At 43.8% G+C, this 17459-nt stretch overlaps 1 protein-coding gene across 1 annotated transcript; it reads right to left on the bottom strand.

Moving 5' to 3' along the window:
* Positions 1-1628: 1628 nt before the first annotated feature.
* Positions 1629-16595, bottom strand: LOC139838819 (uncharacterized). Its single transcript, XM_071828844.1, has 4 exons — positions 16554-16595; positions 16257-16464; positions 2269-2490; positions 1629-2178 (listed from the first exon to the last, which is right to left on the bottom strand). Exons 1-4 carry the CDS (start codon positions 16593-16595, stop codon positions 1730-1732), a joined length of 921 nt encoding a protein of 306 aa, XP_071684945.1. The 3' UTR covers positions 1629-1729.
* Between the last annotated feature and the right edge of the window lie 864 nt (positions 16596-17459).

The raw sequence follows: 17459 nt of genomic DNA, 5'->3' as shown, positions 1-17459 counted from the left end.
TTGTGTGTATTATACTCGTATGTAGACGCTAGTACCGAGGAGTACACCGAGGAGGAGGAGGTCTACTTCCAGGAAGAGGAAGACCACTTTGATCAGTACACCACTCAAGGCAAGCTAATCTCCTTGCAAGATAATACTCTTGCAAAGTGCAAAGCTCACCATGAGCAAGGCATTACCCCATTTACTTTATGCTTATGATCCTATTTCCCAGTTTTACCTTACAAGCTTTATTTACTTTTGTTTTATCAAAGTACTTTTTGATTTATGATTCACTTGATTTGTCTTGGATTAGTACAAGAGTATCACACTTAGACTAGCAAGCTCCAAGATACTTAGCACCCCTCATAACTAGTGGCTAGTGCTCAATATTAAAAGTGACTACTCTAGTTGGGAACTTGTGAATTGAAATGACTTTGAAAACCTTGGAATGATGAGTCATTCTATTGAGAGATTTTGAAGGTGAATATGACTGGTGAATGACTTGGTGAATTTTACAAAAAACACTGATGGTTGGGTTCGGATGCGATACCATTCCAATTTTACAAGTACCCCCACAATACCTGAATCTGGGTAAGGCTTAGCTGGAAACTTACGTATTTTAGTATGGGTTCCCTCTGAACAAGCGTCATAGGGGTTATGCTTGAGGCTGCCTGGGGAGTGGTGAATTGATATGAAATGACGTGAAATGAGGTGAATGTCCGGCCCAAGCCACTGTGCGGTTCCTGTGGTATCTGTCTTCACCGGGAGGCCAAGCTCATGGGGAGAGGTGCCTATACTAGAGTATGTAAATGAAAGGTTAGGATTGGTAGTTCACGTCTTGCGTACGATAAATCAGTGGCCGATTACTGACGAACTATTGCAATTGTTGTGGCACAAGTGTACAACCTCTGCAGAGTTAAACCTATTCGAATAGCCGCGTCCTCGGTTATGGACAGTTGGAAAGGCCATACTGTTCCGTCATCAGAAATTTTTCTAAAAATATGAATGGTGACTTGTGACTTGAGTTTGAAAGGTGACTTTGACTTTGAATCACAACTGAGTTGTGGGAATGACACTAATGTTCCCACTTGAGTTAGTGAATTGAAAAGGGCTTTTGTTTAGTAAAGTGTTTATGAAATAAAACTGGCTTTATGCAAATGAAACTAGAGCTTAGAACCCCCTTACTATAGTTGATAGTATTTATCTTAGTATTAGCTTGCGAGTACTTTAAAGTACTCATGGCTTTGTCCCTGGCTATTCAAATGGCCAGACTATGAAGAGGAGTACCAGAACCAGGAAGAAGGACAGCAGGACGTCGACGACAACTAGGATCACTCCTGACGTCAACAGTTGCCTGTGGAATAGATGGACTACTACTACGCTACTTCGCTTCCGCTATGTGTTTTGTAATTGATCAATAGATCATCTACTATTGTAATGAGACTGGATCATGTGATCTTTTGTTGTAAGACAATTACGATGTTGTAATGAATGATGTTCTGTGATATCAATCTATTATGTCTCGCAAAAACAATATTCCTGGGATTGTGATGAATGGCATAATAGGCATCTGGACTTAAAAATCCGGGTGTTGACATCGGCAACATAGCTTTTTCATTAATAAAGACAGGTATTTACATGGCTATTACAAAGGAAAGTTCCTACTGAACTAATGGGGTAGTTGTCGCCAGAGCTACTATGGCGACAGCATTAAAAGAAAAGTACAGCGAAAAAAGAAAGACAAGGTGGTCTACTTGACCTCCGGCTTCGACGAACTAGGAGCCGGAGTTGGCTTGAATCCAAGGAAAGCAAGGATCTTCTTCGAATTGGGCTTGGCAGCCTTAATCAAAGACTGCCATTTCTTCGTCTCCATATCCTTCACATCGCCAACTTTGGCCCAGTCGACATCTTGATGGCTGTTAGCAACCAAAGCTATGGTGCCTTCAACACCAATCTTCAAGCCTTCTTGTCGAAGACTGGGTCCAAGATCTTCCTTCGACATGAAGCACTGGGCGAGGGCAGTAAAAGACTCGGGTTCTTCTTTCTTCGCGAAGTGGAAGGGAAAAAGCCGAGACAGAACTGTTCTCGCGTCAGTAAGACCTTGGCGTGCTTCATCTCCATGGATCTCAAGAAGGGAGAGCGCGTCGAGGAGGCGATCACCTTCAGGATTCTCTAGATCATAATCTTGCTGCGTCCTCCCTAATAAGGCAAAAATATAGTTCGTCAGGAAAAAAGCACGACAAGAAAAGCATGGGTATTCAAAGAACAAGCAATGGTTAGAGCACTTACTGACAAAACGTCGGCTCTGTGATTCTAATCGAGAGATAATCCCTTCCTCGCGGGCAGTTTGCTGAGTGATGTTTTCACTCAAAGAATTTTCCGCGTTGTGAAGTCTCTTTCGAAGATTTTCAATAACAGCGGCATTTGATTCAGCCTTCTTGCGAGCATTTTCGCTTTGCTCCAATTGCAGAGCAAGAGCATCAGCACGTTTGTTAGCTTCCGCAAGATTGGCTAGCAAAACAATCGACAATAAACAAGTGTCATGGCAAAAAATGAAGGAGAAGCAGGAGAATTTATTTCATAGGAGAAACAAGAGAAGCAGCAAAACAAGTGTCAAGTACCTTCAAGCTCTTTGCAATGGTCACGATACCCGACGAATTGGGTACCGAGACGAAGAAACTCCTTCATCAAAGGCTGCAAAAGAAAAGTAGAGAAAGAAAATCAATATAGGAATTGAAAAATTCGACAGTAAGAAGCAAAAAAGAGGGGAATCAACAGTATTGAAATCCTCGGGACGCAAAAAAGAGGGGAGTCGACAGAAGTGAACTTACATCATCCAATGAAGGAGTTGTGGAACTGCCAATTAATTGGGAGGGTTCCTTGGCTGGCTCAACCCTAGCTCTCTTCGGTGAAGAGGCACGGGGGCTCACAATTGGAGCAGTGAGCTCAACGTCCTGCTGAGGAGGCGAAGTTTCCTCTTCATCAGGTTGAGCTTCGGAGATGACTAAAGTTTGCGACGTGCTCGTTCGAGCAGTCGCGTCAGTAGGTGGATTTTCATCCTCGTCGCCACTACAATAAAAGGCGACAAAGTAAGAAACAACATAGACAAAATATCGAGAGCAAACAACAAAGAGCAATAGAGAACTTACGAGCTGACAAGGGCATCCTCATAAGGGTTGAAAGTTGTCCTTTCTTCGGTAGGAACAACTTCTTCGGCAGGAGGTGCGCCGGTCTTGGAGGTGCCAGAATCGTCAACTTCGTCCCTTTTTCTCTTGTTCCTTGGAGAAACAGCGGAGGGGAGGGAGTGTGTCGATGCGGTAGCCTCAGAATCTTCTCTTTCAGAAGAAGCCGCGGATTTCTGAGAACCCGCGACTTCACTCTCAGGGCGAGAAGTACCCTGGTTGTCGTCAGTGACAACAGCCTGTTCTTCGACTTCTCCATCTTCAGGAAGAGGAGGAAGAGAAGCTAGAATTGGATGATTCTACAAAGGCAAGAAAAGTCGACAAGAAAGTTATGCAGGGGAAAATCAGCAGAAGTAACAGTCGACAAATAGTAAAATAATCGGGAAGACAAAAAAATCGAGAGGATAAAAAACTAGTTGGAGAAAATACCTTGGGGAGTGGGTTGGAGACACTATATGGCTCCACACGGCAAGAAGATGGAATAGGATCTTTCTTGCTGAGTGATGAAATTCTTCGGATAAGTTTCTCGAAGTCCTTTACAGAAAGGTCCTTGGAGATCCTATTAGCATCTTTTTCGCCAGCATACGTCCAAAGGGGATTTTTGCGAGCCTGCAGAGGCTGCACCCTAATCCTAAGGAAGTAAGCTATGATTTGGATACCCGACAGTTCCCTGCCGCGAGTATTCTGAAGTTCATGAATACGAGACATTAGCGCCTCTGTCGATGTTTTCTCTTCTTCGGTAGCTTCAGCGTCCCAGGAATGGCGGCGAAGAATCTTGACGCTTCCATTAAAAGGAATTATGTTGTACTCCACTGAGTTGGCGCTTTCTTCGCGCACGTAGAGCCACCTTCTGCGCCACCCTTGGACGGAGTCGGGGAATTTGACGTCAAAATATTCGACATCAGGGCGAACGCAAATAACAACACCGCCTATGTTGTAGGCGAAGTTGTGGGAGCCATTACGGCGGAGGTAGAAGATGCGCTTCCACAGAGCCCAGTTAGGAGGGACTCCGAGGAAGCATTGACAAAGAGTAATGAAAATGGCGATATGGAGGATGGAGTTGGGAGTCAGCTGATGCAGCTGCACCCCATAAACAAAGAGAAGACCGCGGAGGAAATCGTGAATGGGGGTAGAAAGGCCGCGAATGAGGTGGTCGACGAAACTGACCCGATACTCGATTGGAGAAGAGGGATAGCTTTCGTCGCTGGGGAAGCGCAGCGCGTCCTTCGTCTTCGTGAGCCCGAGTTTCTTCATCAAGTTCATATCTTGGTGGGAGATCTTGGATCTCTCCCACTCCAGATCTTCCGCCGCCATCTTGGACTCGGGAGCGGTGTGGCGAGTGAGCTGCGCACGTGGTGGCATCAACAATGGCGAGGGCGCAGCGTGCGAGTATGGTTGAGCTCTGGGCGCAATGGGGATTTTTCGCAGAGGAGAAGCAGAGGTGCGGCGCAAGCGAAAGTGTAAACGGAGGAAGAAGAAGACCTTATATAAGGAATTGGCGAAGCAGCGCACCGTTGGATGGAGTAATTTTGGCGGTGGATGTTGTACACGTGGCTAAGGGGTAAAAGAGTATTTTGACTGTGAAGGAACGGAACAGGCGTTACAGTGCGTGCGCCAAGAAAAGCGGAGGACGTGGGTCCCCCACTTGCACAACGTGTAAACGTGGTGAGGATTCTGGGCCCGCAAGACAGAGAAAGAACAGTACTCGCGTTTTTCCGATACACTGATCGTGGTTATCGTCAGTAGTGACGACATTGACTAAAGGAAAATCTCGGCAGTGAGGAGTAAGGGAATTGGCGGCAGAGAAAAATTATCGATTATTTCGAGAGCCTTTGATCAAATACAAGTTTTTGCCCAAATGCTCGGGGCTACTCCGGAAAAAAAAAGAGAAAAATTCGAGTATGACAAAATAGAAATGGCGAGAGCCTATGATCAAACGCAAGCATTTGTTCATAGCCTCGGGGGCTACTCCCATCGGGAGCGCTGGTCGCGCACCCGATAGACATAAAAAGCTCGAGAGAAGTTGGCAATATAGTGGCATAAGATGTTGAGCCTACAACCAAGCACAAGTCCTTGGTTGTAGCCTCGGGGGCTATTCCCATCGGGAACGCTGTTCGCGTGCCCGATGAAATTATAAAAAATTTAGAGAGAAAGAAAGAAGTGAGCATATTTCGAGTTATACAAATAACTCGAAACATACTCCCATCGGGAGGGCAATATAAGTCATCCGTTGACTCAATAAAATGTGCTATTCCAACAGCCGAAAAAGCACTCGACAATATATTCTCAGAGCGCCAAAGTTGCGAATAATCTCTGAATGCCGCAAAACTCTGCGAAGGTAAGACCCCAGATCCGTTCTGAGCGGCGTGGCACCATCTCTGACGTCGGTTTGCTACTTTTTTCCGTATCAACAGATACGAAGAAAAATCCTAACGGACGCGTTAGGTACCCGATAAAACATGACTGGGACTCGACAGAATGGTAAGACCTAAAGCGGCACCTGTCGAAGTTTACACCAGTATCCCGAGATCATGTCCAGGGACGTGATCTTGAAGTAGGTTTTTGCGGATTGCCACTAGAGCAGTTAACTAGTACCTGATCCGTCAGATGAACTAGCCCCAACTACCATTATCCCTGTACAATATATAATTGCGTATCCAAAGGATATGTGATAAATTTGATAGTTATTGAATGATTAAAGTTGGAGATTTTCCCTGATTCTTCGATTCAAGCAAAATCTCTGGGGCTACTGACATAGGCATCCCCAATGGGCCAGCCGAAGATGGTACCCGGGGTTTACTGAAGGCCCACGACTCGATGAGTATGAAGATTCGGGAGCCCAAGTTAGTATTAAGGAAAGCTAGAAAAACACTTGTAATCTTTCGGGATGAGTTAGAAACCTTCCCGGACTCTGTAATATGTGTACTACGAATCTCTCGACTCCACCTCCTATATAAGGGGGAGTCGAGGGACAAAGAAAGGATCGATTCATTGTCTCACGCAACCTTAGTTTTTACATCGTCGAGTACTTTTCGGCTGAAACCTTCGAGATCTACTTGCCCTCTACTTCCGCTAAAACCCTAGTCTACAACCCGTAGGCATTGATAAGTTAATCCCTTGTCAGAGACAGCCCCCCAAACGTTCCCATCATATTCTTATGAGGAGGTGATTGAAAGACTCGAGGCTTTCGCCTCTTCGTACAACAAAATAAAAGTAAGGGAAGACTTTGTGATTTCTTGGGAGGAGGACCTTAAGTTAAGAGAGGCATCCCCCGAGAAACTTCGAAAAGTCGTCGGATGTACTTCAGAACTCTACAGACCCAACAACGAGGCCTAAAATCCGGAGACGAGTTAGTCCGACTAGTTCGAGATTGGGAAAACTCTATAAGGTAAGGTAGTTGGGTGGGAAATATCATACTCATACTTGTTCTACACGGCCGTTGACTGGGATAAGGGTCTGGGCGATCTAAATGCTCAATCAATTCCTACCAACCAAGGCAGCAAGTGCGTGCTGTTGGTGATCCAGAATGGTCTACCTCCATTTGGGAAACTCACAGGCTTCCATTGATTGGCCATGAGGCTTTTTTAGTCATTCGTTACTGCGTCAGTGGTCTTTTCTTTGTTCCACATCCTTAGCCAAGACAAAGTAAGTCCGCGAAGAAGGAAAAGGGAGGAGCCTACGCTTGATTCGTATAGAATTGCATTATGCACCCTATCTGGGGGCGTCCTTCTTCAACTTCAATTCACGATGGTCAGACACTTTTCCTGACATGGCCTTCCGTACAATCCAATCTCTCTGTTCTGTGTGTGAATGCCGATTGGGGAATTCTAATGAAACATCCTCAATGGACGATGATTTCCGTTCTCTTTTGTCTTGTTGGTCTCGAAGATGGCTGTCAGTCTTCAGTGAAACTGACGAGTACGGGAATCCCAATTTGCCTACGGGGCGCCTCATTCTGAAAGCATGGATTGCTTCTGAGAGCCTAGTTCTCTCGGATCCCATACAAAGATGAAGGAAGGGATTTGACGTCACCAGCAAACGCAGAATTCTCAATCGCACTTTCCAAATCCTGTGGGCGGAGATTGGATGAGTAGTGTGCACCATCGGATTACTATACTATGACTGAGTCATATATTAATGGAAATAGTTTTCTAATGATAATGATGGTAGTCAGTCAAGATTGATCTGTTAGACGAATAGTCAGCCATCAGCCTCGTGCGTGGCCAATCAATCGCTAGTGCATTTTTTTTGTTTACCGACCAGAATATTAGAATAGCAAATGGATTCTTCGTCTCAATGCCATGGTTTTAATAAGCATAAGGAGCCTGGCCTTGAACTCCCCTACCATTGGAATTGCATCCATGGGCATTTATATCCATTTAATGATTTATTGTTAGAATTCTATTTTAATGCGCAATAACTTTTGATTTAGTCCTCCCTTATGCCATGGGCTTTGTTAGCCAAGACTCGAGGCAGCGCATTTCTATAAACTATATCAATATATATTTGATTTGGAATTCAATAGCAATTAGCTTCTAAATCAGACTGAGAAAGTCAAATTCTTTGTTTGCATTTCGTTCAGAATAATTTGATATATTGTTTGTATTTTTCTGATTTGAAATAAATTAGTTTTATTTTTCTGAATATTTGGATATATTATTTGCATTTTTCTGATTTGAAATGAATTAGTTTTATTTTTCTGAATATTTGGATATATTATTTGTATTTTTCTGATTTGAAATGAATTAGTTTTATTTTTTAAAATAATTTGATATATTATTTGTATCTATTATATTATTAAAACAACAGACAACCAATGGTATAGATTAGCTACGGTTAGTCAAATAAAAAAACAACGCTCAAGATTAACTTGCTAACGTCCGGGCGGCCGAGCCGATCTCGATATGAGCATATAAATTGTTCTGCCCACCTACGTCTCTATCCGGTGTACGAGATAGACTTGCCAACAATGTTCGCCTTCCGTGATACCAAACTGTTATCGTCTCTCCTGTGGCCGCCGTTCCCGCCGGCCGCCGCTGCGCATGGGCTACTGGATGTCCCTGACCGCCGCGTCACCTCGAATTGTCTTCCTCTCCGCGTACTTTCTGCATTGTGAAATTGAGATGATTTCAACGGTGGGTATTGAACAAATCTCCCTCAAGAGTCCCGACTGTGTTCAAGAGTCCTGACCGGATCGCAACAGGAAAGCTGCGCCGGATCCGTTGATGAGTATTGATATCAATTGAACAGGAGAGAATCTTCAATACTGCTATCCAGATCTGAGTACGAGAAACAATACATGGGCACGATCGGTGATCCTGCGCAGCTCGGCGGAGCGATTCGAATCGTAGCATGAGAGCTGAAGAAGCACTTGCTTCCTCACGTCTTGAAGTACCAATGGCAGGAGGGAATCAGTCGGCAGATGAACCGAACTTCAGGTCATTCTCGCCGATATTAACGTTTATGGATGATGGAGTACACGACTCCCCAGAATTTCTCCTCCCGGATGCATGGAGCTCCCGATTCGAGTTATTAAATTCCAGAAATTGGTTCACGTGCGTGGCCATGCCGAACACAATCACGGGTTGCTTGCTCTCCGCCGTCCGGCTATCGCTAAATTCGTGATGTTGGTGAAGTTGGGCACCAACAACTCCATGCTATCAGCTCCACACACCAATTCCCCCCAATTCAATCGACAGATATGTAGGGTCTAGGGTGTCCGACCTGACGTCTGCTTAGATCAAACGGCAGATGATTTGGAGTCAAAATATGTACGAATGAAGTCGATGCAGAGGCAAACGTGGCCGGTGTGAGTTGTTTTGTCCTCCGATTAATTCACTTTGGTCTTCCCCCCGATGGTGTGTACGTAGGCGTACTACAGAATGAGCCACGGAGCATTCTTTCTATGTCACTCTATTAATTTGCTTTGGTCTTACTTGATGGCATATGCGTACTGTCTTATATACACTGGCAAGCTGACACGATGCACGTTGGTACGCTGAAGCTAAGTGAAAACATGGAGGTTTACATTGCTTTTGATCTTCGCTGCGAGTTCTACGATCTATCAGTATCAACTGAAATTTATTCAGTCACATTATGGTGAAGATTCAGAAAGAACACGCCTTCCCTCTCTTTTTTTTCTTGCATGGATGGCTGTGTATCTTTTTTTTCTTTTTTGTTGTTGTTGTTGGTTTGGGTTGCTCATCAAGCATTTCACTCAATGGATGTGTATTCTTATGAAACCAAATTTAATAAGCAAATACAATTTATATATGTGTTTACTGTTTTCTACATTGTTATGTTCGTCAGGAGCAGAATTTGTGTCAGCGTTTTGTTTCTCGACTTTGGTAAATATAAATTCAGTGGATATTAGTTTACATTCTTCCTGCTCTTTTATGTTGAAATAGCTCCTTTAATGTTGCCAGTAGATTTTCTAACAATCGTACTTTTGCATAGTAGGCCACACAAAAAATTCCATTACTTGCAGATAGCTGAAAATGATCATGAAACTGTTGCTACTTCAGCTTGCCATTTACCCTAAAACAACAAGTAAAGCCAAAAGACTCAGCTCAACATGTATTTATATATTTCATTTGTTCTTCAGTTTTACAGGTGTCGGGTCCTTTTGGATAATGGTTTGTACAATACATCACAACCACTAGTAGAAACAAGGTCTTTTATCCTGTCCTCCAAAGAGCTTTTGCACCGGATTTGGCACGAACCGGTGCTAAAGGGGTCATTAGCACCGGTTCGTGCGGTCTGAATGTCCAGGGGGCATTAGCACCGGTTCGTGCGGGACCTTTAGCACCGGTTCGTGTTACTAGCACTTGAAAGGGAACGGCTCAGATTTAAAATTGCCATGCATAAAAAACCACGGAGCGTAACATGCAGTACCAACATATATTATTTTGGGCCCAAAAATCTGTCACGTTGCTCCCGTAATATTTGTTTCCGATTAGTTAAAATTAGTTATGATTCTATTAGGAAGGATAAACCCACCACTGCCATTAAAACAATAATAACGTGCCCGCTCAGATCGGTGCCTTTTACCTTTTTTCTACTGCCGTGACCGCCGCATCCTGGACTCATACCTAGAGAGCTCTACTTAGATCAATGGATATCACCCGACGTATAGTGCAGCGGCCGTCGTACTCCGATGGCCGCCGATGTATTCTAGCGTTTTCTCACGTACGCGTGCTGCCGCGGCCGTCGTATTCCGATCACCCTAGGTGCAGTGTCCTCAGGCATGCTACTGCTATGCCGTTGTATCTATTCCGATCGCCCTAGGTATGCTGCCACCGCTCCCAAGTTCTCTCTGAGGTTCCCTCTGCTCTTGTGCATGCAGGGCACGGTTAGTTTGCTTCCAATCTCATGCATACAGTATACACAGTGCAGGCAGCCATAATGGATAGATCGATCAATCCAACTAAGACTTGCATCGTGCACACCCTGCCGAACAGCCTAAGTGCCTAACGCCAGGTGAATAACGGTGAGATTTAATTTCCTTTTTGAGTGCTGCATCTACTTCTTCACAATACATCCTATATGGTCTAGAAATTTGTCACTTCGCTCTCTCGAGTCTCAACAACACAGAGTAAAACGGTGCATGGCGCTGTACATAATAGATAGAGCGATCAATCCAACTCAGTCCTGCATCGCGCCCACACAGCCGGACAGCCCAAAGCAAGGTAATCTATCGAAGCTTCAGTTTCCTTTTTGTTTGCTCCAACTACTTATTTACAATAGATCGACCTGTGTTGTGTATTTGTCAGCTGAGTTTCCCTGGGGCTCAGCTGAGTACTAAAAATAGTTATTGATTGAGATGAAACACTTTGTTTAGTAAGACATGTTAATATATACTGTAGTTGCATGCAAGAATCACAAGTATTTTGGTCATCGTTTGGGTTAAACAAAGGAAATGATTATGTCATAATTATAGCCAACTAAGTTGTATATAGCGGAACTCAAGAAGTGATCCTCGATCTCGACGGTCACCCATCCAACAACAGCAGAAGCACGTCTCGGAGGTGGTAGCGGCTATGGAGATACAAGCTTCATGCCTTCTCCGATGAGCTCAACAAAACCTCCGATGAGCTTGACGATAATGGTGAGACCTTTGACAATCCGACAGCAAAGTGCGGTACATACAGTGCCTTGCATGCGTGTACATAAACAGTCTACGTGCAAACTTGGTAGCTTCGGGGCGAGAATCAAACGAAAACATCCGAAGATCATGCGGTCGTTAGGATGGACAGTAACGATATGATGAGCAACCACAGAGCACACAATGGTACGGACCGGCACCTCCACGGTGGTTTGCATCAGCCGGGGCTCAGCTGAGTTTCCCTAGGGTCCCCTGCCATGAACTAAATATTCGTACGGAGTGCCCAATGCATCAAGTCCACTCAAGCAGGTACAGTTTTTCTTGAGATAACATGTGATGCATGCATTGTGCATCCAGATGATCTGACAAATGCATAAAAACTATATGCAAAAGGCTTATTTTTTAAGATAGAGTAACCGCTCTTTTTTTTACATACTTAATTTTACTTGGATGAAGAGCTAAATTTCGAAATCCGTTTCTTTTGCAGGATATCAACGCCATCAACATGAACTAAGAGTACAGTTCCGAAAAAAAAGCAGGAGTAATACCATCCACGCGCCTCGCTTTGCTTAGATGTTTCCATCTCAACAAGGATAGCACGGCTATTAACGCATAAATTTCTGATTCCATGAGTTAAACATCCGAAGACCAAGTAAGTGTACATGCAGAGCTCAATTTCTACTTCAAGACTCTCATTAAATATATTTTTTATAATTACATCGGTAGGGGTGATAATATTCACAGCCATTCTGCAAGGACTAATATATTCATTGTTATTAATTTAATAGGCTAACACAATCTGCGCCATAAGAATATATACTCATATTACTTTTGGTCTAGATATCACTGATATAATTGGTGCAAATGTTGATGCCCATGAATATATTTTAGACTATAAATTGCTTGAGACCAGGCAATGTTGCTGAGTAGCCTCGCTCTCAGCTGTAGGATGTACATATTGAATCGAAATAAAATTTAGGATGTCTAAGCAGTAACATTTATCCACATCACTACTGGTGGTTGAAATAGGATTAGAGATGTATTATGGACAGAATGAGAAATGAACATATATTTGTCATTGCCAAGTGGCAAGCACATTATAACACAAACAAAAGGAAATACAATTCAACAAATTATATGAGACCGATCTAAGGTCGGATAACATATTTATCTGAGTAAATAAATAAAAATATAGTACATAGATCCGCACAAACTACCACATGCTCAGAAAATAATAATCCAGCTCATCAATAAATTTAAGACACCACTTTAATGCAATATCATATAAATTAATAACTAAAAATATTAGCATATATAAATTGAAATAAATATGATGGAAATGGTATAAATCCTAATCTAGCCGCGCGAGTGCGCGGGCAACCCCGCTAGTAATTGATGTAAAATCAATTACTTAAGTATGTAAATTTTGACTAAATTTGCTGGTGAATCTTATGAGTTTAACTTCTCTAAATTTACCAAAACTCCTTATAAAGCTGATTTTAAAAGGGCACGCCAACCCTTTTGCACCGGTTCGTGTTACGAACCGGTGCTAAAGGTCTACGAACCGGTGCAAAAGGTTTTTCTGCTCCCCACGCACCTCCACCCCCCCCCCCCCCCCCGGATCGCCTTTTTTAACACTGTAAAATAGAAAAGAAAATAATAGAAAATTCAAAAAATAAAATCTTTTGAGATTCCTGTATGTTACGCAACCTACTATTAGGGAAAATTAACAAATTTGAATTTCAATTTTTTTTTCAAAAAAACTTTGAAAAATGGTAAAACCGCATTAACTTTTGCATACGACGTCGAAAAAAAACGTATAATATATCAAAATCATCGTGGGAAAAAGTTACATCCGAATTCACCAGGGTTTACCCGGTTAGCTAATTTTTAGATTCTCAAAATTCCAAATGAAAAGTTACAACTAAGATTCTTTAAAATCTTTTGGGAGGGTATTAGGTACATTTATGTCTTGCTTTTTCTATTGATCAAAACAGTAGGTTAGTTCTTCGTAGTTCTTCGTAGATCTTTAGTTAAAAAATAAAATAAATGTTTATTGGCCCAAGCTCTCCCATAAACACGAAAAATGATCAGAGGGACAAAATATCGAGAAATTATGCAAAGAATTATGCACGAGGCGTGCACTATTTCACAAAAGACATCACTCACAAATTCTTACCATGTCACACTAGAGTTCTTACCTTTCTGAATAATATCATACGTAAAATGAGACTTGGTAGAATATCTAACAAAGTTTGCATTCTCATCTCAAACATTAAAAAACTTCTGTTTTGGCCTCTAATTGGAATGAAAAATATATTTATAAATAGTTGTCATAAAAATCAATTTGGATGACACTTCCAAACTATGATTAAAATATACATGCATCCAAAGTCGATCAGGAAGAAAATATAGAAGACATGAAAATCAATTAGTTTCCGGGACACATACAAATACAAAAAAATATTACTAAATGTATTTGTTGATTTGACCTTAGCTAAATTGGATATGTATGAAAGTAATCTCATATATCTAGGTCATTGTCCTTTCTATCATATTTAAATTAGATGTTTCAACTGGAGAGATCACATAATTCCCACGAATGATCAAGGAGGAGTGTAAATCATTTCGATAATTCATTGATGCATCAAGCTGTTACACCAACGATCTTTGTTAGTGTTGAAAAATCACAACTCAGGTGAGTACACAAGGTTGATTGCCGGAGTTGCGGAAATAATAGTACAAGTTTAATGGTAGAGTACGACCAATACAAAATTGAACTCAGAACCCTAAACAAAGATGTTGATCGGGGTTTGCTTAGCCAAGTTTCCAAAGTTCTATAACCTAAATGGAAAAGTGGTGCGTATGCCGTAGGGAAGCTCTGCCAATTTTTTTTTCATATTGCTTATAATATTTTTTGACTTTGTATTTCTGTCAAACGACTTGCACAAAAGGTATCACCAAGAAATACAATAATAAATTAGATATGTGCTACAATTGCGCGGGTCACCCAGCTAGTTAGTATTGAAACAACAGGTGAAAGTTGTCTATGGTTGAGTCATACAGCTCCAAGTCGTCCATAACCGCGGACACGGCTTTTCGAAAAGATTGTAACCCTGCAGGGGTGCCCAAAAGTGCCCACACGCACGTTCAACTCCAAAGGCAAATGGCAAAAAGGTGGAGCATGACGTCTCGCACTCTCCTTCACGACAACAATATCCAGGAAGCCACCTAACTAAGTTAAACCCGTATCGAAGTCCGGCCGTGCTCCGAAGCGGACTCTGCTATTGCGTCAGCGTACTAGGTTATCAGTGCCCAGCGGGATGACCACTTCGCAGCGGCTCTGCAACCTACGAACGTGCAAGAGACAACGGGGTACAAGGCCCCAAAAGTAACATTATATCATCTGACCACAAAGAAACAAGCTTGCATGCCCGGGAGAAACAAAACGTTCAAACTATTTGTGGCCACTGGATAAAGCTGTAGATTCCGGCAGTGGTCGAGGGGAGACCCGGTAAGCATACCCACGTGTGGTTAGAGCGCTCAGTCTCGGAACAGATAACAAGAACTCGGGTCCTAAGTTATTTAGGAAACACAAGTGAGCCATCATAAAACGATCAGCTGACCCACCGATGCCTCCGCTAAGCAAATATTAACAGATATATCCATAAACCATATGTCATGATTCCCCAACAGATAACCCGATAAGATAACGATAACGGTAACACGGTGTAAACAGCACTAGCATGCACTACGACTCGCAAGGCAGACCCGATAACCAAACAACAGTTGTAGGAGGTTGGTGGAGGCAATATAGGCTGCTTGAGGTAACAAGTGGATAGGACACGTGACAAGAACGTAACTCAAGGCTAGCATAAGAGATAAGGTAAAATAAAATAGGTGAGCAACTCTAGCAGAGACAGGAGTTTAGGAAATGCTTACCTGTTATAGCTTGTCGACGAACAACCGGACAACTTGTCGTATCTCACAACACCACTTCGCGATCCTATCCGGGAAGAAGCAAATGCTGGACAAACAACGGGTGCAAGTCTTACTACTACGGATAAAGAAGATCCAGCATGATCAAGATGATATGCATGACATGGCAACGATGATGCAATGCACTTATCCAATTTAAGCAGAGTCGGAGCCCCGGACAACCAAATTAGGTTGAAGTTGCATTTCTACCGGCAAGGTTAAAGGTTGTTTAACATGGCAGTAGCATGGCAAGGGTGATCTACTTCAATATTAAGCGGAGCAGGGAAAACCCCAGGCGGTGTTCCGAAATACTCCGGGGTTCATTAAGGTGAAACATACACGACTATCGACGTTCGATATGATGAGGGATGCAAACAGATGTATAGATGACATATTCATGTTCGTTGTATTTTTCTGATCAACTTTCATATAAAATACTTTGTATTTCGAATTATGGTTCAAAATATATGATTTATGCAAGATTTGAACATTTGCAGCAATTTTTCAGAAAATAGAGAAATGGGAAAACGTTTTATACCGATGAAGAGGTAGCCACAGGCACTGACGCGCGGGACCAGGTGGCTGATGGGGCGGCTGACTGGACTTCGGCTTCTAGGACTTTTTGCACCGTAGAGAGGGCTAGCTCGTCCGAATGACGAAGGGGGCCCAGCTGCCAGAACAGGATTTGAACTTGCGTCTCACGGGATGATTAGCAAGGGATTACCAGTGGGCTACTGTTTGGATCACGATGGAATAGATGCGGGTGCGCAGCAACAGCAGGACACAGTTTAACTGACGAAACTGTCGCAGAAAACACGGATGTCAGTAGAGAGAAAACAGCAAAAGGATTGGCCTTTTGGCCTTGCTGGGAATTTACACGAGCTATCTGGGAGTTAGGACGTGGTCACGAACCAACAGAGCTAGCTTCAGATCACGTACATGTAGAAGATAGCAACGAACAGATTCAACAAGGCAGCGGCTTGACTACGTGTACACGCGATTTCTGACGAAACTGATGTTGGACGCTGTCTCGCTGCAGATCTTGGCGGGGCGCGTGCCAGCGTCGAGGAAAAAGGTCGATGGAGGCGGGGTCGCTGACAGCGGACGCAGGGCATCGTGCAGGCAAGGACGCATGGTCGAGGAAGCAGCGCAGGCCAGCGCGCCGAGGACGACGACGGTGGGGCTGCTGAGCGCGCAGAAGAACAGCGACGCGGCGGGGACCTGCGGTGGTTGCGGCGGTGACCATGGTGAGGAAGCGAAAACGGGAGCAACGGAGAGGTAGACGATGTCTGGGAGGTGCGCAACCTCACCAGCATGCTCAACGTGCGGTCGCCGATGCCAGAGAAGGTCATCGTTCGCCGGAATCGTCGAAGAACCCGCCGGTGCTGAGGAAGAATAAAGGTCGTCGGCGGCGATTTGCAGCGTCCCTGGACGATTCCTTGCAGGGGGAGGTAGAGGACGTCGAGACGCTTCTGGGGGTGGTCTCAGCTCGTCGGGGGATGGACCAGGGCGGCGGCGCCATGGAGAGGCCGACGGTGGCGGGATGAGGTTTCTCCGTTGGTTCCTTGGCGTGGAGGAGAGGAAAGGGAAAGAGAGGGAGCAGGTGGGATTGGCGTGAGCGAGGGGAAAGAAGGAGGCTCGGTCCAGGCATAAAGCGAGGGGTGAGGATGAAAGGATCGTATGCCGCACCTAGAGGGGGGGGGGGTGAATAGGAGCTAACCAATTTTTAGTTCTTTTTCAATTTAGGCTTGACACAAAGGTAAATTCTCTAGATATGCAACTATGTGAATTTACCTATATGACAAGGTTAACGACTAAGCAAGATATAGCTATGCAACTAAGCAATGTTTCTTCGCACCAAGACTTGCATGAGTGGTGGGACCAAAGAGATCCACATGAAGGAGCTCCAAGATCCTCTTGGAAGAGATAATAGTCTTGCTTCGGTGCGGAGAGTCATGCATTTTGCCTTCAACACAAGCCCTACAAACACGATCTTTGGCAAAAGACACATTTTCCATTAGACCCACAATATGGTTCCCCTTGTGAAGACTTTGCAAAGTTCTCATGTTGACATGGGCCAAGAGGCGATGCCACAACCAACCCACATCCGCCTTTCGGAATAGGCACATCGCACTTGTCGTGGTGGACCCCGAGAAGTCCACCACATACAAGTTATTTTCGCGATACCCAACGAATGCGACTTTTAGAGTCTTGCT

The sequence above is a fragment of the Lolium perenne genome, chromosome 4 (assembly GCF_019359855.2).
Source record: "Lolium perenne isolate Kyuss_39 chromosome 4, Kyuss_2.0, whole genome shotgun sequence".
NCBI classification, from domain to species: Eukaryota; Viridiplantae; Streptophyta; class Magnoliopsida; order Poales; family Poaceae; genus Lolium; species Lolium perenne.
Note: the sequence above shows the minus strand (reverse complement) of the source record. Positions and strands in the feature narration are given on the sequence as shown.